Source organism: Canis aureus, chromosome 1 (assembly GCF_053574225.1).
Source record: "Canis aureus isolate CA01 chromosome 1, VMU_Caureus_v.1.0, whole genome shotgun sequence".
NCBI lineage: Eukaryota > Metazoa > Chordata > Mammalia > Carnivora > Canidae > Canis > Canis aureus.
In genome coordinates this window covers 98098840-98126614 of record NC_135611.1, presented here as the reverse complement: position 1 = coordinate 98126614, position 27775 = coordinate 98098840, and the positions used below count along the sequence as shown (strand labels likewise).

General features: G+C 47.8%; 1 protein-coding gene across 12 annotated transcripts in view; it reads left to right on the top strand.

Annotated features, from left to right (window-relative positions):
- Positions 1 to 27566, top strand: part of SPIN1 (spindlin 1) — a 75121-nt gene extending 47555 nt beyond the window's left edge. For 11 of the 12 annotated variants that reach the window (XM_077910495.1, XM_077910529.1, XM_077910540.1 and 8 more), the window contains 4 exons: positions 5012 to 5060; positions 15639 to 15892; positions 20381 to 20614; positions 23854 to 27566. In XM_077910495.1, coding sequence (XP_077766621.1) covers positions 5012 to 5060; positions 15639 to 15892; positions 20381 to 20614; positions 23854 to 24053 — 737 coding nt within the window. In that variant the 3' untranslated portion in view covers positions 24054 to 27566. Of the gene's footprint in view, positions 1 to 5011; positions 5061 to 13697; positions 13727 to 15638; positions 15893 to 20380; positions 20615 to 23853 lie in introns of those variants that run through there. The other variant, XM_077910566.1, reaches the window with a different exon arrangement.
- Positions 27567 to 27775: the final 209 nt, after the last annotated feature.

Sequence of the window (27775 nt, the reverse complement as noted above, 5' to 3'; positions counted from 1 at the left end):
GTCTGCCCATTTTTGATAGAGGGGTATTGAAGCATCAAGTATGATAGTGGTTTCCTCAGTTTCTCTTCGTAGTTCTGACAGTTTGCCTCATGTGGTTTGATGTGCTGTTGTTAGGTGCACACATGTTAGGGATTGTCCTATCTTCCTAGAGGATTGATTGCTTTATCATAATCTCTCTCTTTTTCCTTGATGACTTTTCTTGCTCTGGAATCTCTCTGAAATTAATGTAGCTACTCTCGCTTCTCTGATCAGTGTTAGCATGGTATATCTTTTTCCTTCTCTCTACTTTTAATCTAAATATGTCTTTATATTTAAAGTGGATTTATTGTGGAGAGTATATAGTATGGTCTTGTTTTTTGTTCCACATTGACAGTCTTGGTCTTTTAATTGGTGTACTTAGACATACTTAAGGTGACTATTGGATTAATATGCTATATTTGTTTTGTTCTTTTATTTTTTAAGAGACTGTCTTATAGTTTGCAGGATACATTTATAACTAATCCAATTCACTTACAGGTAAGCTACTATAATAAAGTACTTGTTAGTATTCTGAAAAAAATGTTAACCAGTTCTAGTAAGAAGAATAAAAACAAAAGGTTTTGTTTTACCTTCACTGATTCCATCTCTAATGATCTTTCTACACATTTGAGTTTCTCAGTTGTATCATTTTTTCTTCTCTCTAAATAATTTCTGTTAACATTTCTTGTAGCTCAGGTGTCTTGGCAACAAATTCTCTTAACTTTTGCTTGTTTGAGCAGGTCATCATCAGCTCCACTCTTGAAGGGTAGCAGAATATAAAATTGCAGGTTTTTAATTTTATCCCAGCACTTGAGGTCTCTCAATCTGCTCTATGTGGGCTTTCTGAGGAGTCATTGGATGTGATTCTTGCTCCTTTCCTCCACGCGTAAGATGTTTTTTCTCTGGCTTTATCAGGAGTTTTTCTGTGTCCTTGATTTGCGGTGGTGTGAATATGACGCACTTCTCTGTGGTTTCGGGGCACTTATCCTGCCTGGTCTTCTCTGGGTTAGTGTCTGACATCAGTTTGGGGAAATAGTCACTTCATTTACTTCTCGTATTCCCCTTGTATTGTGTTACTTCTTTGAAGTTGTCCCAAGGTGCTTGGATATTCTGATTTATTTTTTCCTGTCTTGGTCTTTTTCTCTTAGCTTTTCAGGTTTGGGGGTTTCTGTTGGCATGTCCAGAAGCTCCAGGATTCTTCCTCAGCCCCGATCAGTGATTGCTGGGTTCATATTGGCTGCGTTTCTCACTGTTCCTGGTCCTTGCCCTCGGGCTTTCTTCCTTTTCTCCCTTCCACTCTCCCCTGCCTTGTATGGTTTTAATCAAGCACTTTCCATGATGCCACTTTCTCCATGGTGAGTCCCCCAGACACATCTTCATTCCCATTATGGTGTGATCTCTGCCATATCTTTTTAATTTTTTCTGATAACTTCTCTCTGTTTACGTTACTCATCTTTTCTAACGTGTTGTCTACATTTTTTTTCGTTAGAGCCCCTGGCTTATTATTGATAGTTACTTATAATTCTTGGTCTGATAATTCCACCATCCCCGTCATCCCTGGGTCTAGTTTGAATGCTTGCTTTCTCCTCAAACCACGTTGTTTGCTTTTTAATGTGCATTATAATTTTTTGACTAAGACACAATGTACGGAAGAAGGAAGCCCATCAGTCTGCAGTGATGTGACGACGGGCCATGTGGGTTGCACAGTTTGTGGTGCTGTGATCCCGTCTCCTTTTGTGAGTTGTGCCACTGGATGACCACCTCCTCCTGTGGGGTAGGACAGCAGGCAGCTGGACTTTGCATGTCCCTTCCCTCAGGCCAGCTGGGCTTGGGTATGAACCCCAGAGGTTAGGCTCTTGAGGGCAGGCCTTGTGAAGACTTGAATGCTTCATTGAGTTCTACATGTGTACTTTCCCCTCCCTCTGCTGGAAGCAGGAGGAGATTTTTCTCTGATCTTTCCTGAGAACTTGGTGGAGCTCCCAGGGTGAAACCTGCAGAAGCTTGGAGCCCTGCGTTCCCTCAGCAAGACTGGTGGCTGGAGGGTTTGTCCCAGACTTGTCCACACAGAGGCTCCAGCTGCCTGTCGCTCGGGCGTCCCTGCCCTGGTTCCCGCAGAAGCTTCTGCCTCTTAGTTCTGTCTCCTTGTCCATATCCCCAGGTCTGTCTCTGCTTTGGGGAGCAGTGGTTCACCCTGTGACTTCGCTTCTCTGGCCAGTCGAAGAAGAGTTGTTGATTCTTCATCTTGTTCAGCTTTCTGCTGGTTAGGGGGCAGGGAAACTTCAGCTCCTCAGGTGCCACCTCAGAACCGTCCTTTCTGCCCACCACGCTCGGTTTTCAGGAGCTCTTGCTTTCCCTCTTATTCCCATGTGGTGACTGTGATGGCCTCAGGGTTCTTGAGGATACCAGTTCTTTCACTTCATCTGTATAGCTCTGAGATCATTCCATGAACAGCGAGCTGCTCGTCTTAGAGCATGCATACAGGTGGGGGATTCTTGAGTGATAAAGAGAAGACTGTGTCCACCGTGGTCCTCCTCTGGCTGGGGTGTGTGGTGACTTGTGGGCCGGAGCTTTGCTTGGCATGCAGATGGCACAGCCCAGATGCTAAGCTGCCCTGTCCTGCAGTGCTCCACGTGGGAGGGGAGGGTGCAGATGCCTGTGGCAGGTCCAACAGACCTTGGGCGATCCTTCATGTCTGCTTGCTTACCTGCTCTCTTCAGCCCATCCACCCCAGGCCTTGAGATGTTCTGGGGATGCTTCAGGGAGATCTGCTCTCCTTCCGGGCTGTGTCTTCCCGGGGGGCTGGACTGGGTCGAGGTCGGGAGGATGTCCCTCTGGCGTCACCTATGAACAGTAACAGAGTCCTGCACAGACCGGTCGGCCGTCTGTCTCCCTGTTTACTTAACTTTAAAATTATAAATGTAGTATTAGGAAATGTGTGTTAAAACACACTCTTCAATATGAGGCCAAGGAGAGAATGCTTTGGGGATAACCCACAAGCCTTCCTCCTTCAGCCAGGGAACCACCATCCTGAGCTTGTGGTCTTGAGGCTCTTTGTTCTCTGTATAGTTTTGCTGCTCAGCATGAATTTTGATGACCTTAGTACCTGCTGTGATAGCTGCATCCCATGGATTGTGTTTCCAGTTTTCTTCAAGGTCTGATTTCATTGTGATTTTTGTCTTTGAACTATGGACTTTTAGAAGTTTGGTGTTTAATGTTCAAAAAAACAGGTATTTGCGGATACTATTTCTGGTTTAATTCTGATGTGGTCAGAGCACGAACTTCTTATGATTTCAGGTTAAGTGTATGGAGGGTTTGTGTTAGGAGCAGGTGGTGTGTCGGGGTGAACGTCTCGAAAAAATGCACGTTGGCTGTTTATGGAGTTCGGGTCTTCTGTGTCCCCACCAATTTTCTACCCACTTGCTATGTCCGTTACCGAGAGAGGAATTCAAGTGTGTACAGGGAACGGGGGATTTTTCCTGCCGGGGTTGTCAGGTCTTGCTGCGTGTACCTCAGTGTCCTGGGACAAGGTTCACACGCAGCCTGTGGTTAAATGTGGCTTCTTGGTGTGTGTATGTGTGCTGTAACTGTGTGCTCCATTGGGGCTGGAGGCTGCTAAGTCCATGCACAGGGCTTCCTCAGGCTAGCCCCACACACACTCTTCTGTCCTGGCTCCGCTCTTTCTGACAGTGAATCTGGAGCCAGGATTCTCTTTGTGTCCGTACGTTTAATGCTTCTTTCATTGGCTGGCTGTCTTAAAAGTATTTTATTGGTTGCTGGTTTTTAGAAACGTGATTTAGGATGTGCCTTCGTCTGGTCATCGTTGGCATCATTGAGCTTGCTGGCCACGTGGTTGTGCACTTACTGCATCGAGAGGGCTCCCTTCTTCCAGAGTTGTTGTTTCTTTGCCATGCAGCCCCCTGTGTCATTGGTGCAGTTCGCTGTACCTGGGGCCAGGCGACACTGGCCCACAGGCTACCAGGGCCGTTCCCCGCTGCTGGACAGCGGCACTGGTCTTTGTGTCTGTCGGGCCTGGCCTGTGGCTCACCACATCTGCTCATCTTCATTTCAGAGCATCTATTTTCCACCCGGTCATTCCCGTCCTTTCTTTTCTCATATTTTTTTTAAGTTGTATCTTCCTTTATGTATTTGAGAGTATTTATTACAGCACTTTTAGCACCTCTGCTAGTTACTTACACTGACTGGGTGTGGTGCATGGTGCCGCTCCCCATTGGTAATGTGTTGTGGCACATCGGGATCCCCTTGGCCTCTTGAGTTTGTTGGGTCAGCAAATGCCAGGATGGGCAGTAGCAGTTTTTATTCGTAGGGCTCCTTCAGCCTTCCTGCTGAGGGGCCATCTCTTTGTGGCTTTTACTGATGGCCCACAGGTTCAAATAGGTGGCTAGCTGGACTTGGAACAACTTCCTGCTCCCCCCACCTCCAGGTGTTTGGAGGCCCTCTGAGACCCCCTGGCCCCCTGTCCTCCCAGCTCTGGCTCTCAGCTTGGCGTACCAACTGCTTCTGGTTTCCTTCTCTTCCTGTCATCCGCATGTTGCCCTGGGAACACGGTCTGGGTCAGCATGGGGCCCCGTATGGCCTTCTCATCCCGGGTCTTGTCCTGCCCATCGTCCCAATGGCCGACACCCAGGTCTGTCTGCTGCACCCATAGTGGCTGGTAGCAAGAACACAGTTTCTCTACCTGCTAACTTCACGCAGGATCCTTATTCACTTTTGTAATATCTGTCCATGTGATTTTGGGTGGTTTTTCGTGGCTGATTTAGGGAGGTAAGCTGTTGTTCTTGTCATTTTATCTTCCCAGAACTCCTCTTATCTCCTTTTTAAAAGTTAGATACGTAAATGGCTTTCTATATGTTGGCTGTTTATGGTTTATTTTCATTTCATGCTTTATATAGCAGCTTTTCAGAATTTATTTTTTCCCAAGTTCTGAAGTCTTTTCTGTCCAGTTTTTATTGACTTATGTTCACTTCTCTTTTAGGCCATGCTGGTGTGTCTGCAAGCATGATGAAGAAAAGGACATCCCACAAGTAAGCAACTCTGAAACTTGCTTTTAGCTAGCAGGTGTGGCCTTAGGTGGCATAGAGTTTGAGACGCCAGTGTGATGCCGTCTCCCGCTGCATGTTGGGGACAGGCATGCAGTCATGCCCCTTGGCCTTGGCCTGGCCTTCCCTGTCTTAAAGCCCCTGGCCCATGATTTCCCCTCCAGCTCCATGGGGCTAGACTGTTGTGGTGCGGGTGGCAGGTGTGTTGTGAACCTCTTCTGCTTTTGTCCTCGGAAAGGCTGCACGTTCTTGGCATGTGGGGTCTCTTCTCAGATCTGCTGCTGGACAAGAAGCTCCTTGGGGACAGAGGCCTGAACTCATGCTTGAGGGCCTGCCTAGCATGCTGACAGGCACTTGCTCACTGCTTTATAATGTCTCCAAATAAATGAAAAGCTTGTAATTTAGAAAAGGCATATGCATGTTGAAAGACAAATGAAAAAACTGTATTTTAAGTGACTGGTATGTCATAAATCCTAAATTCTATAGGTACTAGAATAAAAAGCCACTTTTCTCCCTCAAGTCTTTGCATACAACATAGTTCATTTAAAAAGAACATTGAGACCCTCTCTTAAATGAAAATACCGTGCTTGTACTGAATTACATTTAATGGGTTTCACAGAACCCACCAGGTTCTGGTCGTTGCTACTGCCCCACGGAAACCACTCTAACGATCCAGTTCTGATTGTTTGAGTCTTAATTGTAGACTCCTAACCCTGGAAGAAACCCTTGGGTCCTAGCTACCACCTCCGGAGCCTCTCCGTACAGCAGTTCTTTCCAAATTATTCATACTGAAAGGCTTGTGAAGCACCTCAGTCACCATCCTTTGTGGGCGAAGAACACGAGACACTGTGGCTGTTGCAGAGGCTCTGGATGTGTAAGCGTGCTTTTCTCTGACGCTCGGTGGTCAGAGCACACGTGCTTCCTCGTGGACATGTAAATATCTGTAGTGCGAGGGTCAGCAGATGACTTGGGATATAAAGTGTGATGTTGAGGTGAGTACGTGTGTCCTGGAGGTTTGATAAAGCACCTCCCAGATTTCGTGGATTTGCCCATTACCTTCATCGTTCTGTCACGTCCAGTGATCTACTTCATCTAATAAATTGCTCTTCGTGATCAAACCATAGCATCACTGGAAATGGTAAACCATCCCTTGACCCAAGTAGAAGGTAACAAAACAAACACAAGCCTTAAGTATTAGGTAACGACAGAAACATAAATACAGCAGGGGAGAGAAGCAGAGCACAGTGTTAACTCTGGAAGGCCAGAACAGTTCCCACAAAACAGATTTTGCCAGTCAGTTAATACTGGGCTATAAGAATGTAATGTGCGTTCAGTTTTATCCTGTTTTACACATTCCTGGGTGTCTGTGACTAGAAGATCCTTTACTCAGGATTTTGGGTCCTGTTGGGTTTGTGCAAGGATTTCACGAGCCCCGTCGGAAGCACTGTCATTTGTTAACTCCTGGCTCTGAGGTGCTGATTATTTCTTGCCCTGGAGCACGAGGAATAAACACCTACCTATTAAAGCTTTGCAGTCTATATATGTGCCAGCTGAAAGCCCTGGTCCCCTGTGCTCTTTGGTGCACTAGCTTGGACTAGTGCTTGTTCCAGTTGAAAGAGTGGAGGGCTATGACCAAGGTACTTTGTAGCCAGAGGGAGCCAGGAAGAAAGGAAAGCCCGGCGGTCCCATATGCCTGTGTCTTCTAATTGCCGCGTACATCTGAAGATGGAGAAAAGAGGGACGATGCACGAGTGTACACATTTCACAACAAGTGGCCTCTGGAGGGGCCAGAACACTGGTGGAGTAGCCCTGGGCCAGGAGCTGGTTCGAAGCGGGATGCTGGATGGCTCTGCTGGGCGCCTCGGCACTTTGTTCCACCTGCCTCGTACCACTTTCTATACCTAAAAATCCTCCTGTGGACCAGGATGGTCCCTTTCCACAAGGAAAATGTGTGTGGAAGCCACGTACAGAGAAGCAGACCCGGAGCCTCACTCTGCCCTGTGCTTCCTGCACTGCTGCCCTCCAGCACGCAACCCATTGATCTGTGGCCACGCCGCACCCCGTGTGGTTGGGGGAGATTGAGCAGACACCCCACTGCTGGACAGAGGCACAGAGACACCCAGCAGATGAGTACGGTGGGGCCCCCGTCCCTGTGGGTACCAGCAGGATTCAGGGGTTCAGGTCTGTGCTGGAGCACTGCTGCCCCCAGAAGTTTGTGGAGCTACGGAACAAATGTGCGTGCCTACTGCTGGCCAGTCCTCTCATGGTGTTCTAGGAGCACATTGGTGACAGGCCTCTCCCGGCCCCACCCACGGTAAAAGTGCGGGTGGCCCTAGGACAGCCTGGGCCTAGAGCTGCATGGGTTTACGTGGATTGGGCTGCTTTCCATAAACACAGGACGGCGCTGAAAATTATCTTCTCTTCCTTATGGTTGTCTTCACAACCGTCTCTTTTTCCCCAGCTTACGTGATTGTAAAAATGTGGCATATGATACAGCTAACATAAAAAATAGGTGTTAATTGATAGTTCTGTTACCAGTAAGGATTCTGGTCAAGCTGTTCCATTTTGAGTAGGTCAGGAGTTTTATCCAGATTGTTGACCATGTGGGGGTCAGTGCCCCAATCCCTTTTTGTTCAAGGCTCAGGAGTACTTTTTGAAGGGAAGGTACAGTTGAGGCGCGTCTAAGGTGAGTTTAGCTATAGTTGTTCTTTGTTTCAGTTCTTCTTTTTTATTTTTTTTTAAAGATTTTATTTATTTATTCATGAGAGATACAGAGCGAGGCAGTGACACAGGCAGAGGGAGAAGCAGGCTCCCTGTGGGGAACCCAATGCAGGACTCGATCCCAGGACTCTGGGATCATGCCCTGAGCCAGAGGCAGGCGCTAAACTGCTAAGCCACTGAGGCGTCCCTGTTTCAGTTTTTAAATGGACATCTGGTTCTTCCCTAATTTGAAGAGTGGATGCATTTCCACTTCCAGGGTTTTGGTATATTTTCCGCTAATGGACATTAGAGAATGGACCAGAGCTGTCACATACTAAGTAGAGGTATTTCCAGGGAGTGCTGTTCCATTTGTTAAGATTTAGGTCACTGACAGTGACAATGACAGAAACTCCCCCTCCTCTTCCTCGAGTCCCTGGGTGGCCTTGGGCACTGTTCATGGCATTCCCTTCGAGGGGAACCCTGAGTCCTTTCCTGCAGAGGCTGAGTGGCCAGTCCGGGCTCCCGCACGGAGTACCCAGCGAGCACACCGTGTTTCCATGGGGAGCGTGTTCCTGCCTCCCGTTGAAGAGTGGGGGTGTCCATCATAAACGCGGGGACTACAGGGGCAGTGGAGCAGCCATCTAGGTGGAGCCCACATGGTGCTGAGGGCCTTGAACTGATCAAAACCTACAAGACTTTTTAATCTGCTTGTGAATCACCACTTCAACCAGTGAGGTGGAGAGTGTGCTGGAAGGCCCTCAGTGGTGGGAGGGCTAGTTCCTAGAGCCATAGCATAGCATGTAAACAGCCACAGAACTCATAGCAATTTGGGTGGAAGATGCACTTGCCCTGTCCTGTTTTGATACTGTCCTGTGACGCCGGCAGTGGCATAGCAGCTGTGGAACTTTTATTAAAGCAACGGCTACAGGAAAGCAGTCTTCTTTCTCTGTGCTGCTGTGCATCTTGTCAAAAGACAGCCGTGTTGATTTAATCGGTATTTTCTTCTGAATTCTGCTAGAATACAGAGCAAGGGAGCTGCTTTTCTAGGACAGTACTAAGTAGAATAAAGAGAGAGTGTCATGAATTTATATGTCAAAGTACAAAGTCCATACTGTGGGACAGGCATTTACTGGTTCAGTGCTGTGGTAGTTGAATTTGGATTTAGGACGTGTGAGCCCTTTACTACTGGCTACTGAAATAAGACCTTCCAGTCCTGGAGGGCAGTTCGGGGCAGTTCAGGGTGGGTCTCAGGCATGGAGGGAGCCTAGGTAAACAAGTGGAAGGTCTCCCAACACAGAATTTCTTCTCTGGATGACAGAACAAGTGGAGTGGTCGATTCAGAACTTACCTGAAGCATTGAGCAAGGTACAGAAGTGCCCCCTATGGTCTTGGTGTACTTTTTCCGAACACGAGTGCATAGAAATTTGTGTTGGTTCCGAGTTGTGCTCCCCCAGGTTGCAGAGCCTGTTAGGTTAGAAGGTTGTGGGATCATGGAGTCAGGGCCAGCGTGGGCCTACCACATGCGCTCTGGTGCCCTTGTTCCTGGCTGCGGCTCCTCGACGCCCATCAGAGCATGGAATAGGTGTTGCTGGTGCAGTGAGAGTGGCTGTCTGCCAAGGGGCTGGCCCCCGTCCACTCTCCCTGACGGTCCTCGCTGTGGGGACACATGGCAGCTCGTCCCTCCCAAGGCCAGACACCAGAGCCTGAAACCAATTGTTTCAGAGATGGCTTCTGGAGATCAGGAGCGAGCAAAGTAGTCATCCGTGCTTACCTCTGCTCTCTCCACTTTATCCTCTACTCCTTGGATCCCGACTTGGGGTGGCCTTTCCCTTGTGCTCAGCCATAGTCCCAGCTTTCTGCCCAGAGTGAAACATCTAGGCACCGGTTGGCAGCGGCTGGCTCGTTCCCCAGAACATACAGCAGGTTAAGGGCGGTTAAAAACGTGTGTCCAGGGGAGCTCTCTTTTTAAATTAAAGTTGTTTCCGTTGATAATATCCCACCTGTGTGCTGCTCTTTGAACTACCCAGAGATGACCCAAGGGTGTGTCTGCATCTGGACCTTCTCCAGGAATCAGCCTCTGAGTCTGCTTTTATAGGTACTCAGCTCGTGAAAATAAGCTTTAATTTTTATTACAGTTCTTGATTTTTATCTAAATTAGCGATTAGCAATTAAAATAAGAGTTAACAACTTGGTTAGGATACAATTTTTAACCTTTCTAGTTAAATGCACAATTTAAAACATACACAAAAATGAGTAACGTGTACTGCACCCTGTCAGCCAGCGTCAGCAACTATTGGCATTTTGGCCCATAATAGACTAATGTGATATGTGAGCATGAAGCTTGTTACCCAGGGAAGTTCCCAAACTTGTCGCCAGATCGATGCTGATTGGAAGAACTTAAATCAGTTTATAAACAATGTATATTTGTGCACTCTTAAATTTGATATTTTAACATGTATAAAAATATTTTAGAATATTGTTCTGTAAACTGGCTGCAGGGGCAGTCAGGTGGCTTGCAGAGTCATGTCCCGGTAGGTGGGGAGCTTGACTTCTGGCTTGAAACACAAGCGTGTTGTTCTAATTACTCATCTTTGTCTTTGGGGCTCCCTCAGGGAGAGCCATCTCTGTCACTTCTTCAGCCACGCTATTGATTCTTGTTTATTTACTTATTAATTCAGAGCCATTGAAGTGATGCTCTCTAGGTAGAGTTATCTGTGACTTAGATGCAGGCACTAGGAGTGAGATTCGGAATTGGTAACGGTAACATGCATAAATCTGTTTTTATATGTAGTTTCCTGCAGAATTAAGATATTCATTGCATTAATTTGGCAGTAATTAAATTAAAAATTGCGGTTCATTTGCCTGTAAAAATGAACTGATTTTAAGTCATTGTAGGAAAATTTAAAAGCACAGGTAGACACAGGAAGACAAGTATTTCTAATGCCATCCAGGGATTACTCACAGCTCTTAGTACTTTAGTGACTGTTTTAGAAGTCTTTATTTCTCCATATTTGTATGGATAATTATGTAATTATGTATCCAAGGCTTCCCTGTCCCATTTCCTCCATTCTCTGTAGAGTGCTCTTACACATGCTGCAAGCCGCTATATCAGGGGGGCTGTTGTCGAACGTGCGCACTCTCTGCTCTGCCGTCATGACCTGGTGTCTGCCCACTACCTTCTGCAGATAAATTCCTGCACGTGGAATCACTAGGAGAACTGTATCTGTACCATAAGCAGATAGAGGACCTGCCTCGCCATAATTCACATTAAAATAACTCCTCAAACTTTGAATTTTTGTTGCTAATGAACTAGAAAGTTCATCCTACATTATTCTACTGGGAGGCCAGAACACTAGAAATTTCTGGGAGACCTAAAGCATTTTGGAGCAGATTTATATAAAAATGTGAGCTGAGGAATACTCTGCCACTTTGAGGTGAAAAGGAGGACTCCAAAGAGTGACGACCAGAGTAGGCCCTGGAATCTGTGTAGGTTAGAGACCACCAGGGCTGGCTGCAGCCAAGGTTGCTGGAAAGGGGATCCAGCTTGCCTAGATGCCCAGGATGTCCCTGGCCACCCTCCCCAAGGTCTCGGCTCCCTTGCCTCCCCACTACTCTGCAGCCCCCTGCACCACAGCTGCTTATCACACCCTCCCCAGATCACAGGGCTCCCCCGGGCCTGAGGGAAGTGCTCCCACTACAGATGCTCTGGTCTGGGCCTGCATGTAACACAGAAGCACCAGGCACCTGAGGAGCACTGATGGAGGAGAGTCACACTGCACCCACCTGCATGAACAGGGCCCACCTGCAGAGTTCATAGGGTATCAGGAAGGACGTGAACCTTACCCTTGATGTCAGAAGGCTTGTTAACTTTAGAGTCACTAGTGGTTCAAGAGGAGATCAAGCAATCAGTTTCTAGAAATTAAAGATACTATGTAAGGTATTCAACGGATAGGCTGAATTTCAAGCCTATTTTACCTGATTCAGGAAAACTTGGTTCTGAGGCTTTCAGGAAGATGAGCAACCCCAGGAAGGTGGATGGTGGATGGACCTGGAAGCACTGCATACCTCTCCTGAGGAAGGGATGGAGGGGGAAGGATCAAGAATAAATAGGGTAGATATTCTGCACACCTTATATGGACCAAGTGCTAGTTGAGGGGTGATTAAAAACACAAGTCACAAGTTCTGACATTTCTGATTGCAGGAACAGAGAAAATTCTAAAAGCAACTCAGAAAATCTGGTTAAAATGAAGGACTGATTGGCCTGCTCTCTGTAACTTGGAAGATGGGAGACAGTGAACATAGTGTTTGCTGACACAGGTCCTGAGGGAGGAGGGCCTTGAGCCGGACGTGTAGACACGGGTGCAAGGACAGCGTTGGGAGGCTTGCGGGAACGTGTACTTGCCTCTGGGAACCCGTCTTCACCAGAGGATGTATCTAGAAAGATAAAACGTCTATGAGATGGGAATGTTACCAGAAGCAACAAAAATCCTTCTTTGTTTCTAAGTAAGGTAATGTATTTAAAAAGTTATTCAGATAAGAATGAAATGAAAAATAACGATTTAGAATAGCAGCCCAGGTTTGAGCATGTCAGGTGGGGTTACTATGTGCCAAGGTGTTTTTCAGTAATTTTCATTCTTTTACTAAGAATTTTTTGCTTGTTTTTGTTCTTGGTAGAGCTAGGAAAGAAAGAAAGCATAGATTTTGATTAATTATAGGTTTTAGTAGGAAAACGTTAAATCTAAATGCAGCACTTCAGAGGTTAGAGGTAGCTTCTGTAAGACCAGAGCTAAGCTCTGTGGCTTCCAGCGAGAGCTGCACACGGGGCTCAGAAGCCTCCGTCATCAGCCACACGGACAAAAGGAGATACCACGGAAGGAAGTGAAGGCACCGTGTTGCACAGACACAGAACTAGATGTGGGACCCGCCCAGGCTTCCTGTGTACGGCAGCAGGACTTGGTGCTTCCAGTTCCCATAATGAAGGCGGAGGAAAGGACTGCCGTGTTCCGGGGTGACGGGTGCAGGAGCCCCTTTGGAGAGGACTACCCAGCAGCTCCCCATGAGGGAGAGGGCCTGCGCTGCTGCTGGACACAGCAGGATAAGGGTCTTCTGCTTGGAATTGCAATGATGCGCCGTGGCATGCTCCCTCAGGAATGGCTGCAAGCCACAGCACAGCACCACTTGTGAGCATATGGGGGACGTGGGGGACGCGTGGCCAAGCTGATATGTGCTGCTCTGAGTCTCCAGCTGCCCTTTGTTTGGCCATGTTTAGGTTGGTTTTGTTGAGAATCACAGGAACAGAGGATGATCCCTTACGTGCCTCTGAATCTAGAATAGAAATCTGCTGGCTGTAGTTTCTTTTTGTAAGCCGACAGAACCAGTGGAGATTGTGTGTGTGTGTGTGTGTGTGTGTGTGTGTGTGTGTGTACAGGTACACATGCACACAAGGACAGAGATTATTGCCCAGGGAAGACCTGGTGTTGCCACTCCAGTCTGGGGGGAAATTGCGTCTCCCTGTGAGACCACATTTTCTTATGACCTTCAACTGACTAGATGAGGCCCACCTACATTGCTGATGTACATGTCCTTCTAGAAGAGTGCCTTCACAGAAAAACTTACAGTAATGGTTGAGCACATACCCAAGTACTGTGGCCCAGCCACCTTGACAGAGTTAGCTAAACCATGACATTGGTGCAGATGCTGTATTGCCCTCATTTTGATAGCGACTGCAGAGTGTTGATGTGGATCACTGAAATGCTGCGTGGGACTGCATTCCTTCCTCACTGGGGTTTGGGAGCAAGCCTCTGCCTTTGTGTGCAGAAAGCCTGACCCTGTATACAGTGCATCACTGGGATCTCTGCCTAAATGTCACAAGAAGTAGGTGATGGACTGATGGAGAAGAAATGCCATGCTAGCAGGATTGCTCCCCGTCCACCCCACATGGGGCCCATCAGGTACAGCGGCATGCTCCCAGGGGTTGTGAAGAGGCCTGAAGTTGACAGTTTTGGGGGTTGACCTCCGCCTGGGGTTGGCCTCTGTGGTGCTCCTGTGACTTCTCAGGAGGTGCTGGTGAGGACGGTCTTCCTGGGCCTCAGTGGTCAGTGGAGAGCCTTCGGCTCATGTTTCTGTCCTGAGAATCTGACCCCTGTCACTCTGTTGTCTGGTGGCCCCAGTGTCACTGTCAACGTTCCCAGTTTGTTTGCTTATACATGCTGTGGTCCCTTTGCCCAGATGCCCACAAGATGCTCTGTTCCTTGAGGTCCATTTGTCTTACTAGAATGTCAGTGTCTGTGGTTCGGGCCCACTTTCCCAGGGTGGCCTTCACAGATTTGGGGCATTTCTCTAGAGTTATATGGTGTCGTCCTGTTGTTTGGAAGCTGGAACTGGTGTCTGTCACTGTCTCTCTGTTACTGTCCTCTGTCCTCTCTCCCAGGTGTGCCCCCCAGTGTCTGTTGGACGCTTCAGTCCTCCTTTCTGGGCTCTGTTGTATGTCTGATGGTTGCAGATACCTTTGGGGGTATGCTTCCCTTGGGGTCCTACTCCTCGATGGCTGTCCTTGCTGTCGAGCTCAGAGCCCCTGTGTCTCTGTGAGGTCTCTGTGACGTGTCCCCGTTGTCTCTTTGTCTCTCATGGTGCTGTTCTGCTGGAGAGGACGGCAAGCCCCACCTTCCTGGGAGGCAGGTTTGCTGGGTGCTTGCCGAGCTTTCTTGGGGTGGGGGGCAGACCTATGATTGCTGCTGTCCTCACAGCCCTGCACGGAACCTCGGAACCTCAGGACCCCTTCTCCAGCCCAGCGTGAGACGGTTTTCTCCTAGGCCGGCGCCTCTGGCTGAGGTGAAGCCTGCAGCAGCTGACGCGGTCTCCTCAGGCAGCCGTGCTCTGCTGGCACCTGTTCCGTCTCACAGAACTCTGGGCTTGCCAGACTCTTCTACTGGAAATACATACCTCTGTAGCTTTAAATGTTACAGCCTCCAATAAATGGTTTTCCTTTTCAACGTTTGTGTGTGTGCCAGTCGTTCATCATTTGCGCTCGTGCTGCCGCAGCAAGAGCTTTCTGTCTACTGAAGGTTCTTGTTGCAGCGTGGGCAGGGCTGGGCCGTCCTTTATGTGCGGAGAGCTAGGTAGAACCAGGATCCCAGGACCCACATGTACTGCTTGTAAACACCATGCGGAGAGTTTTCAGTTTTAGTCTGGGAAGAATATGTTGCTCTAACACTTTTTAACGTTACATTAAGTATTTGTCCCAAATCTCAGTGTGTAAGATTGCATGTTTTCTGGAGATGTCCTGATGGTACCGTGTGGGGGTCTGACGGTGCGAGATGCCAGCCAGCCTGGACTGCTGGCCAGGGAGAAGGGACAAACTCAATGTCTAGTGTCTTTTCACTGCTTCAGGTGGTGGAGGCTCGAGATGTGGCCACCACTGTGGGTGACACTGAACGTTTGCACATTTCGTGTGACAAGGAACAGGTTCATGCTCTGTAAAGCCATGTGTATGTTTACATAATTCACATGGTCAGCCCTTCTCTTCCTCTGATTAACTGGGATTGTTGTGAATTGATTGCATTAAAGGGAACTCGGAATGCTGACAACAGGATGCTCATGCTCAGTACGAGGGCTGATGGGCAGTGTGCCCTGCTGCCTGTCCACAGTGGGTACATGGGGAGCCCTGTGGCTGCCATGCCATGTGCACATGCAGTGATGGGGGTGGGGGGCTCACCTGTAGGCACCTGGACCGGGAACATGGCACCGTTAGCCAGCGCAGGCCTGGGATTACCTGGAGGAGAGCATGCTAGCTAGCGGTAGCATTGGATCGAGGGGTGCATACTTCTGAGATGATCCCTTACGTGTGTATATGTGTGAATGCAGAAAACATCGGAGCAGTGTGGGGCCGAGCAAACCTGTTTCCCAGCCCCGGCGGAACATCGTAGGCTGCAGGATTCAGCATGGGTGGAAGGAGGGGAATGGCCCTGTCACCCAGTGGAAAGGAACCGTTCTGGACCAGGTGCCTGTAAATCCTTCTTTGTATCTTATAAAATACGATGGATTTGACTGTGTTTATGGACTAGAACTTAATAAAGATGAAAGAGTTTCTGCGCTCGAAGTCCTCCCTGATAGAGTTGGTAAGTTCTCTTTACTATTTGTGCGTTGTATGCTTTAAAAATGATTATCGAAATGGATGCTTTTTGATGATTCTTTTGCATTATTGGTGTTTTTATTTTTACTGGAGTGCAGGCACTCCCGGTACACAGTTAAGTCACTGAAAGCACAGTCCAGGGAACTGTTAGGGATGTAAAGATGTATCAGGTTATTGGTGAAGAAATTGACAATCTGATAATTTCTAACATGGTTATTTCCTACATTTTGCTCACTGTTCATGTGGACTCTGATGGGTAAGAATATTTTATTAGCTCAACTATGCTGTGTACTTGTTTCATCAGACTGTGGTAGCTTATGCCTTTATTAGAAGCCTTATGTGAAGTGTAGTTTTCATCGTGTAATGTCAGTGGCATTGCATTTGCAGCCACACCTGAGGCAGCCACCCCCTGTTTGCATTGACTGTGGGAGGGAGTCTTTAAATGTCCCCCTGATGTGTTCCTCAAGACACAAGGTGTCCGTTAAATAATAATGACTGATTTTATCCTTAGGAATGAAGTAAAATGTTATTGTTAAGATCATCTGCATTAACCTTACTTTCTTCAGAGTGTTCACTTTGAAATGTTTCCTTATTACAGTGATGCTACTCGTGTACGAGCATATATCTGTTTATGCTTTTGGAATGGTCTTTAGAAGCTTCCGTGTTAACAAACCCCATCCCAGCAGAGGTGGACTGGAGGGGCCAGGTTGTCAAGAGATGGCGCTCCTCAGTCCCCTGTCCCCTTTGTTCTTGCCCCTGTGTTCTTAGGACACACACTTCCCTCACCAAGTTAATTCTTTGCCAGGTCAGCAGGTTTCTTGTTGGTGTTCCCTGAGGATAGCAGTGCTGTGTATTTGTCTTTGTCAGGACAGCTCAGTTCTCACAGAGATCTTGCTTTCCATCTTTCTTATCCGTTTATTCAAGGTACCTCACTGAGCGGTGTTGCATCTTTGGCACCTGTCATATCTTCACCTGTTCCTGAGCGCCCCCCAACCCCCGTAGGATGCCATGGTTTCTTCTTGATCCCCATGTGCACCCATTTCCAATGTAGGACACAAACATCAAAGAGTCTTACCTTCAGGTGTTGAAAATGTCCAAACCTTTATATCCATTGTCTGTGCTGGGTAGTGATCACATATTCTTGTGACCCAGAAGTTTAGTCTCCCTCCTTCCTGGGGCGAGGCTGCCAGCCCACGTGAGATTACCTGCATTCTGCTGCGTGGCCTGTGCCAGATCTCCTGAGTTCTTCTGCCATTGTAGGACAGAGGAAGTCCTTTTATGTTGGTAAAAACATGGTTTGAGCAAACCAAAATAGCCCCAAATCTCTAAGTATTTATGGTGATGGACTCAGAGTGCCTCCTGTTTTTTTGGCAGTTCCCAGCAGGAGGCAGGGTTGCTTTTCTAGAGTCTTACCAAGGAAATACAAAGGCTGCTATGCAAGCCAGGGTATCGCGTGCTGACTTGAATTGCTAGTTAATGTCGGTATTCCCTGTGGACCTCAGTCTGGAAAGCTGTGTAGCGGTCACTCTCATTCCACTGGGAAGGAGGCAGTGTTCATGGTCTGCATCACTCAGCAAACACAGCATCTTCTCTATGGGACCAGATCATGTGCTGGTAAAGGATCCATTGGACGATCAACAGGTTGGTTTTGTGGTGGTGAGAAAACATGTGACCTGCAGTTCGCTACCTTGATTATTCTTAAGTGTCCATAATTAAGCGAGTGTTTAGTTGTGTCCACACAGTCATGGAGCAGGTCTCCAGAAAGTCTTCATCCTGTTGGCCTGTAGCTCTGTCCCTCTTTACCACCCCCCCCTTCTCCGTGGTGTTGATCACCTGAAATGCCTCCTAAATGGGATTGTAGAGTATTTGTGTTTTTGTGACCTCACTGCGCCCTTGCAGTTGCAGCACCCCCTTCTCTCTTGGGCTGCACCATGCCTCCGTGCTCACGTGCACCCCTTCTGTGCCTCCCGCCCTCTGTGGGGCTGCGGGGGGTGATGCTGCTGTGGAGGTGGTGGGCCCCTGCTTTCCTGTCCCTCGAGGACAGTGCCCCAGGTGGAATTGCTGGGGTGTCCCTGTGCTGTTCTTCACAACGCTCGTAGCATCTTGGGTTCCCAGCTGCAGGCACAGGCTCTGGTTTCTCTCCTGTCCTCCCCAACCCTTGGCGTGCCCTGTTGGGTGTTTTTTTTTTTTTCGTTTGTGTTTTATTTTTTTAAGATTTTATTTATTCATGAGACACAGAGAGGCAGAGACATAGGCAGAGGGAGAAGCAGGCTCCATGCCGGGAGCCCAATGCAAGACTCGATCCCAGGACTCTGGGATCATGACCTGAGTCGAAGGCAGACATTCAACCGCTGAACCCCCCAGGCGTCCCTCTCTGTCATTTTTTTTTTTTTAAAGATTTTTTTATTTATTCATTCATGAGAGAGAGAGAGAGAGAGGCAGAGACACAGGCAGAGGGAGAAGCAGGCATCATACAGAGAGCCTGATGTGGGACTCGATCCAGGGTCTCCAGGATCATGCCCTGGGCTGCAGGCGGCGCCAAACCGCTGCGCCACCGGGGCTGCCCCCTCTCTGTCAGTTTTGATGTGAGTCTCCCTGACATTTAGTGATGTTGAGCATCTTCTCACATGCTTTTCGGCCACTTGTCTGTCATCTCTGCAGAAATGTCTATTCGGATCCTTGCCCATTTTCCATCAGATTATTTTTTTTTTGCTGCTGAGTTGTAGAAGTTCTTTATCTCTTCTGGAGACAGTTTTATTGTGACTGTGACAGGTTTGCTGATAACAATTCCAGATTCTGCACCACACTTAACCATGAAGGAGCTACCACATGTTGATTGTCAAGTAGCATCATAGGGGAGCATCTGGTTTCCTGAAAAGCCCCTTTTCAGCAGCAGGGCTTTGTGAGGTTGGATTTTGTGTGTCCACTGGAAGAGCATGTGACTGATTACTGGAGCATATAGGACAACCTGGCTGCCCTGTAGAGCTGGGTATCAGGAGGTGTACAGAGATGTGAAGCTACACACTTCCTACTACATTTTTATAAGAAGATATAGTTATTTTTTGTTAGAAATGAATTCTGTAGATTTGTCATTTATAATTTCCAACAGCTGATTCTGATAGCTATCCATATGCTAAAGTGCATTTTTAATATTTATTTATTTATTTATTTATTCATTCATTCATTCATTCATTCATTTATTTATTTTTGCTAAAGTGCAGTTTTAGATCCTCAGAAATATTTTAAGAATATAGGAGTCTGGAGATCGAACTTTGAGAACTTCTGGCCCAAAGAGTGTGTAGTAGGCTTTGTTTTAGTGTGCGGTGGGGAATTTTGTGTAATTTTGGAGAATTCCTGCATGTGTAAGTGGAGAGAACCACCATATGTGCTTGGAGTGTCCTTCTAATAAAATTAGGTAACAGTATCTTGAGCAAGAAATTACAATCTGTTCCTTTGAATTTTAACAGAAATAGAAGCGATTATGAATGAAATAGAAGTGCTAATTTGTTTTTAATGACAGTTGTCTAAAATGTGAGGACAAGAGAAATCTTTGCATCATTAGGATCCTTCATGATTTTCCCACTATTAATAAAAGGAAGGTTGTGATTGTCCGCCTGCCTCTTCACACAGAGCAGGCCTGAGAATTAGTTTGTACGGTAGTTGTTGACGCCCTGGGGTCTCAGTGTGGGAATGCAGACGCTGTCTGAGCCAGGAACAGGATCACTGCAGGTGATGCCAGGTGTCATTAGGGAATAAGTAAAGTGGAGGACACGACAGGTGGCTGGTGTGGGGCTGATCTCACCTTGTGGTCCTGGAGACAGAGGAGCCTGGTGGGAAGGAGAGAGAGGCCCATGGGGGCAGAGGGACAGGCCAAGAAGGGAGGCTGCCAGGCCCAGGGAAATGGTTTGATTTTCACATGACCAGGTGGAAGCACTGGGGCATTTTAAGCCAAAGCGCTGGCTGCCGTGACTGATGCCAGGCGCAGTCTGGTCACCATGCATATGAGAGTCCCCTCTCTGGCCTGGCATGGGTGAAATTTCTTAGCTTGCATCCCCTGGCTTGTGTTACCCAGGTGTTAATAAAGGGAAGTGGGGTGACGGTGTATGTGACCGCTCCTGCTCTGCAGTTAGAGTGAGGCTGTGATTACTCAGTATATAAAGTAACCATTAACACTAAACACTTTATACCTCGAATAAAACCATTGGAAGTTCCAGGTAGAATCAGTGTAGGGCAGAGGAGTGCAGGAGAAGAACCAGGAGCTGCCTGGGGACAGAACCAGGAGGTGCCATGGGAGCCCGTGCTCTGGGCCCCCAGCAGTACTGTGGGCCTGGCCCCTGCTGCCTCCTGCTGGCCCTTGTGCCACTACTGTGGTGCGTGGACCACGTCTCAGGCTGTCCCTCTGCCGGAGCTCAGTCTCCACAGTACGGATCTTGTAAAACCCCCATGTGAACCGTTGTTTGCTTCTTGTCCACAGCGACTTCTCGAATCAGTGATGCACACCTGGCCGACACGATGATCGGCAAGGCGGTAGAGCACATGTTTGAGACGGAGGATGGCTCCAAGGACGAGTGGAGGGGGATGGTCCTAGCGCGCGCCCCTATCATGAACACGTGGTTCTACATCACCTACGAGAAGGATCCCGTCTTGTACATGTACCAGCTCCTAGATGATTATAAAGAAGGCGACCTTCGCATTATGCCCGATTCTAGTAAGTGTACATTGGCAATCTTTGTTTCTGATAATTCCAAAGGAACTTGAATTTTAGAATGAGATATTTGATGATCTATTTTTGTACATGTATCTTATTTTATTTTGATTTTTATTTTAATTTGAGGGTTAAATTATTCTTCTAGTCATGCACCAAGCATAGGTTGTGAAGTTTTGCATTTTTGCCTCAAGTCCTGTGCTTTCTATTTGGGTGTCCTATCCTGGGTGTGGACTTGTCCGTGGGTGGAGTGTGTCATGTAGACTCCTCGTGAGTGACTTCCTTATTAGCTCAGCATTTTCAGGGCTCATCCGTGTTGTGGCAAGTGTCTGTGCTTCATTTCTTTTAATGGCCAAGTACAATTGCACTGTATGCACGTTTATTCACCCATCCACTGATGGGCACGTGTGTTGTAGACCACCTCTTGGTGATGATGAAGGATGTTGCTGTAAACCTTTGTGTGCAGGTTTCTCAGTGGACGTTTGTTTTCAGTTCCCCTGAGTGCTTGCTGAGGACTGGGACCGTTGGGTGTGTGGTCACTGCTGAATCTTTGGGGAACCGCCAGACTGGTTTTCGAGACCGCTGTACCCTTCTCCATGCACGTCAACTGTGTCTGAGGGCTCTGACACAAACACTTCGTGTTACCTGACTTTTGGCTCTAACTGTCCTGGTTGCGAAACACTACCTCACCATGGGCTTGGTTTACATTTCCCTGACCGCTACAGACACCAGGCGGCCTTCTGTGTGTTACTGGCCGTTTCTATGTCTTTTTTGGAGAAGCCTATTGGTGCTGTCTGCCTGTTTCTCGTCACCGCCATTCTGTTGCTGTGTTTATCAAGTCTGGGTCTTGGTGCGGATCTCCTGACGTGTAGGATTTGCAGACACTTTCTCATATTCGGTGGGTTTCTTTTCACGGTCTTGGTGGTGTTCAAAGCACAGAAGTTTTTCATTGTGACGAAGGCCACTTTAGTTTTCCTTTTGTACCTTGTGCTTTTGGTGTTGTGTCTGACAGTCTTTGCCAAGGCCAAGGTCAAGGTCATGATGACCTACCTCTTTCTTTTCTTTTACGGGTCTTGTAGGCATTGCTCTTACATTTAGATCTTTGAAATGTTTTGCATTAATTTTCATGATGTGCTGGAGGGTCCACCTTCATTCTGCGTGTTGTCTGAGCACCATGTTGTGGAAAGACTTGTTTCCCTGCTGGTGGTGGAAAGAAGCTGGTTGTGGATGGACAGCTGTGTTCCTGGGCTTTGGGTGCTGCTCTGTGTGCCTGTGCCTCGGGGGACATGTGCCACACTCGGTTACCCGGCTCTGGGGTAAGTTACGATGTTGGGCAGTGCTGAATCCTATGTTCTCTCTCAGGATTGTTTGGATTTTTCTGAGTTCCTTGCGATTTCATCAATTTTGGAATCAGTTTGTCAGTTTCTGCAAAGAAGTCAGCTGGGACTCAGAGGGGGGATTGAATCTGATTATCTTGACAATATGAAGCCTTCTAACCCGGGAGCACAGGAATACTCTCCGCTTTGCTGAGATTTACAGATGTCTATCAACAGTGTCTTGACGTTCTCAGAGTAGCAGTTTTGTACTTCTTTGTTAGGTTTTATTCCTGAATTTTGTGCTCTTTTTGATACTGTTATGAATGAAATTATTCTCTTAATTTCATTTTTGGGTGGTAAGCCTGTTCTTTTTTAAACTGCTCCATAGCCTTGCCTCCAGCACTGGGCTCCCAGGCCTGGATGGGGTGACAGCATGTCTGTTCTCGTTGGGTTCTTCCTCCAGCACTTGTGCTCATCTGGCCCTGACTTTCTACCTTCTTTGTCTTAGGGTTTGTCATAAGTCTGTAATGGAAAATATTTATATGGGCAGGAATTTAATTATCAGGAGAGTGTTCCTTAAGAGCACTTCTCCAGCCTATATGAAGTTGGATTTTTAACTTTTTTGTAGAAAAGGACCCACAGTAAGGACTGCTGCCTCACTGCTGGAAAGCGTGGGCCTTTGCATTGTGTGTGGTGTCCCCCAGACCCCCTTGCCCTTTCAGTCTTTTCCTCCCATCCCAAACACTGCTTCAGCAAGTGTTTGGCCCACAGTGATGATGCTCCGGTGTGAGTGCTGTGCAGGGGCCTCTGTGCGGGGGGCTTCGGCGAGAGGCCCTGACATCCTGCTGGGGTTGCTGAGGTGGCGGCCGTCCCAGCTCCTAAAGCTCTGTAAGCTCCCGAAGCTCTGTAAACTGGAGGTGTTCCTAAAGTGAGGTGGGCTTGGCGCCACTGCCTGGCAAGGGAACAGTGTGTGGTTTGGCCCTGTGGCTTGGCCAGGCTTCCTTGCTCAGAGACCCGCTGAAACAAGGCTGGGCGTGGGCTGGTCGAGGTGGCAGGCTCAGGGCTGCGAGACTGAGGGTGCTCCATGTGGTGTGAGCAAGGCGCCTGGGGTGGGAGGCCGGTGCTGCTCCTGGCTGAAGAGTTCGCCGCACCTGCCCTGCTGCTCCCAGCTTCGCCATGGGAGCCGGTGGTCGCTTGTTGCTGTGCTCCGAGCCGTTCTCGCCCAGGGTGGCGTGGCGTGGCTTTGCCAGGGTCACCCAACAGGCCCCGGGCAGAGGGGACCTCTGTCATCTTGGGGGACCCGGGGGACCCGTTGTGATTGGTCTGGGCCGGAGGGCGGCGCTGGGCACCTGTGTTCAGAGCGCGGGAACTCATATCAGAGCACGGGAACTCTTACTCAGAAGCTGAGCTGGGGGAGACTGTGTGGTGGGGTGACCTGGGAAAGCCCAGGAGGGTGTGTCTTCTCAGCGTCCCAGGGGGCGCTATTACCAGTGGCAAGTCCTGTGGGGCTCGGCTTTTCCCTGGTCTTGCCCTGCTGAGCCCTCACCTCTCATTCTCAGCTGTTACTACACAGGAGCCATGGGAATTTCTGCTTATGATTTTCAAAATCCTTTACCCACCCTGGTCCTGGGGGACGGCACACTGTTTTAATAAATAAAGTTTTACAGGCATACAGCCACACCTTTCATTTAGGCACCCCCGCGGCTGCTCCCCTGTGACTGGCAGAGCTGAGTAGTCTGTGCAGACACCGTACAGCCTCAAGCCTCACATATTTACCATCTGGCCCTTGAAGAAAACATTGCCGACTCTTGCCCTAGATAATCAGGGATGTGAAGTTTTTAAAAAATTATTATGAAAATAGACATGTGAATTGGTACATACCTAAAATTTGACTTTAAATTCTTTTCTTTCCCCTCTTTAACACAGATGATTCTCCTCCAGCAGAAAGGGAACCAGGAGAAGTTGTGGACAGCCTGGTAGGCAAACAAGTGGAATATGCCAAAGAGGACGGCTCTAAAAGGACTGGCATGGTCATTCATCAAGTGGAGGCCAAACCGTCTGTCTATTTCATCAAGTTTGATGACGATTTCCATATTTATGTCTACGATTTGGTGAAAACATCCTAGATGTCATCATGAACTTTGCCAAATTTGTGGAACTATTAAATGTATAATTTGTAGACATAAAGACTTGATTGCTTTCCAGTTTAATGAAAGCTTAAATGTCCCTGCGAACCCACAATCTCTGCCAGCAGAACTGGTTTTGTTCTGAATAGTACAGATTTATGTGAACACAAAGCATTTTGTGTAAGGAACTCCTTCCTCTTAAAAGAAGTCTGTGTGTCTGGAGGGGAGTTAAGGCAAGTTTGGTGCAAGTTAAGCTAGCATTGCGGTCGTATAGAACTGTACTGGATCGTCCCCAGCTCCCCGTCACCATAGCTCTCCTTCTCTGCTGCCACACTGCAAGCGTAGTTTGGTACTGTCGGTACTGCCTTCTTTTTTGAGACGTGTATGTATCTCTATCTACCTGTCCAGCTCTGTGTGTGTCCATATGCACTACGCGCGCACGCACACACACACACACACACTCTTCCTTGGCAGTCCTTTCTTTGTGGATTGGGGTGGGGGTTCAATAATATTCTCCAGTTTAACAGGAGTGCTTGTCCTAAGTCAGTCCTATTTTGTATATTACTGCTGTCTATTTAAAATTAAATGTGGGCACAGGAGACAACATCAGGATGTTCAGCATGTTCTGGAAGTCGGAAGTTCAGACACTGTTTCAGTCTGGAGGCTTTAAATCATGAGTCCAAATATAAATCCCTTGAGAACAGTTGCTGGACCCACATTAGAATTCAACAAAACATTAGAAATCTGGGTCAAAAGCTGCCTTTAATTCTAAGCTTTGTAAATTTTTGTTTACATATTTTTAATCATAAATCCTCTTTCTGTTTTAAAGCAAAGCCCAGGTACTTGTGCACACACAGTGGTGCAGGTGTGTTTTGGGTGGCCCAAGCGGTCCGTTCACGTGTACAAATCAGTCTGGATTCTAGTACGTGGATCTGAGAGGCAGCAGTGCATCAGTGGTTTGTGTGTGTGTGGTAAGTTCCTGGCAGAACCTAGTGCTTTTATATTAGAAATACAAGTTTCAGAATGGTGTTGCCGCCTGCCAGCAGGTTCTCTGGAACACTTATTTTTATTACTGTTCTTACTGGTACATGGTTGTGGTCAGAAGGCTTTTCCCCACAAGAGGATCTAGATGCACAACAGCCAGGTCCCCGGCCGCCTTCTGTGGTGCTGCACGGTCTTGCTCCTCGAGTGCTGTTGATGTGGGCTCTCCCCATCCAGGGACCCTGCCACGTCAGGGCCGGTCACTGCGCTAGCCCCCGGGTGTGCCTGGAAGCAGCCCATGGCTGCACGACCCTCTCGTGGCTGATTCCCACAAGGTGGGCTTCACCGGAATAGACCCGCAGAGGTAGTTAGTGTGCCAGCGACACGGCCATCTGTCCCTTTGTTTTGGATGAGCCCTGACCGTACGAAAGCCAGGAGAGAGGCAGGACGTCAGACCAGTCTCTTGTGGAGATTGGAAAACTTGCCTGAGTTCTGGGAGTCAGCTCCCAGATCGTGAGGCCTCAGAGACTCTGTAGCTGTGGCCTCGGAATGCATGTCTGCATGGCGAGGCTGTGTGCTGTGGTGCTGTGGGGTGGTGACCTCGCGCGCTCTAGCAGGGCAGCGCCCGGCCTGTGTAGGTTGTCTCCCTGCGGTGAGCACCTGGTCTCAGACGCTCCTCCTGCTTGAACAGGGGTCATGCTGCACACCTGTCACCTCCTTCCCTGGAGGCTCTCGTCACAGTCCCTGCATGCGAATCTCCAGGCTGGGCCCAGCTCCCAAGTGCATGTGGACACGTGTGCCCAGAGAGTGGGTATGCCCAGCGTGTGCACCCAGACGTGACGAGGTGGCTTCAGGCTGAAAACCAGTGTTCTTGGGAAGTGTCCTGAGGGTTGGGTCACTTGGTGACTTGCATTGGGGTTTTCCTGCAAGTACCTGTAGCAGCTTCAGTACTACGTGGTCTGCCACTCCCCAGACGAACGTGACGCGTGACGATCACCGTTATGTTAATCAGTGTTCCATGTGTTGCCTTTAGGGTGGAAGGAAGGGGAAGGGGTTTTTTTGTTGTGTTCTTTATTCCCCCCATTCTTTTTACTTTTGGTGGCTCAGCCCACACTTGCGCGGTGACTGACTGCACTCCCTCGCCCGGTATTTCAGGCTTCGTTCTAGGCTCACGTTTCAGATCTGCATGCATTGCTTGCCTTTTCCTGCTATCAGAATGTTGGTTCCTTGTTCTAGGAGGCCAACATGAGTTTCCAAAATTATCGTGGGACTTGTGACCACACAAGACCTGAACCTGTATAAAATGTCCCGGCCTTCCTCACTGACCTGCTCTAGTGTTCTCGTGTCGTGTGCGTGTGACGTCCGGCTGCCACGTGAAGCTTCCGAGGAGAACCTTAGACGCAGACCATCCTTTTTTGCATGCTCTATTCTAAGTAGGATGTTCAATGTAACTAACTGAACTTGCATGTGAAAGATATTTAGGTTTTTTGTTTTCTATCTTTGTTTTTATTTGTTTTCAGTTTTCTGTATATTTGCTTCCTGTGCCGTTTTAGTGGTCGTAGGATGAAAGTGCACTGGCGAAGCCATGCAGTGCCAGCAGCAGGTGACTTCCCAGCTCTGTCGTGCAGCATTTGAAGGGACTGTGCATTCTCGAAGCCTCACAGTTACTTCTAAGCCAGAGTTCATTCCTGTCCTTGTTTTACGTGCCAAACCCCGAAGTGCATTGGGCTTGAATCTCTGAACGCTGTGGACCCATTAGAGGACTGTTCTGATTGTCACAAATTGTAGTGCCTGAAAACATTCTTAAGCTGATTGTCTTAAAAAAAAAAAAAAAGAAAGTTCTCCAAAGACAAAACAGGAACAATTATTATAACAAAATAATTATGGTCGAAATGTCTGTGGTTCCTTGGAAATGCTGCGCTTTTTGTATTTCCACCATTAGTGCGGTGTGAGCGGATGTGTATAGTTCAGGGGTCGTCGTGTTCGCATCTTGCAATTAGGTAAATGACCTCATTTTCAGGCTTGAATTCATTTTTAATTTTAATTTTATTTTATACGATGTGTAGACAGTTCCCTGTTCTCTGCATTTAGAAGTATAAACAATATAAATCTGTTAATTCTGTAAGTAATTTTTATAATTATGATGTAACTCTATCCTATCCTTAAAACATTTAAAATAAACCCTTTATGTGCAACTTCTGACTGTAAATTTTGTGCTCATGAGCAAAATGTGATGTGTTAAACCTGCTTCTGGAAAAGTTTCTAAAGTTTTATTATATGATTCTGAGTAACCTTTTCCCCATTTTCACCACGTGTCAACTGTCCGACGCACGCAGAAACGGGAAGAAGTCGAACTCCTACTTGCGTGAGGACACTTGGCAGTCCCCGAGGGGAGACGGGCAGGAAGCGACACTCCAGATGCGTAGTCCAAAATAATCAAGTTTGTGATTTGCCATTCATGAGAAATTTATCATAAAATTTTAAACTTAATTATTTTAAATAGAATTAAATAATGCGTATTTTGTACTTTCACATCTAGTTTTGCTTTGTATATTGCTTGTAATGCTGTTAATACTTTAGTACCAACCAGTGCGAGTGCAGGGGCAGAGCTCCATATCTCCAGACGGGGACGCAAACGGCATGTGTGTTCTGTGCTTTATCTTCCTGGGTATAATTTTAATCAGGTTTAAAGAGTATTCATGATGTGCCTTTAATTAGATTTGTTTTTTGATGTTTCCCTG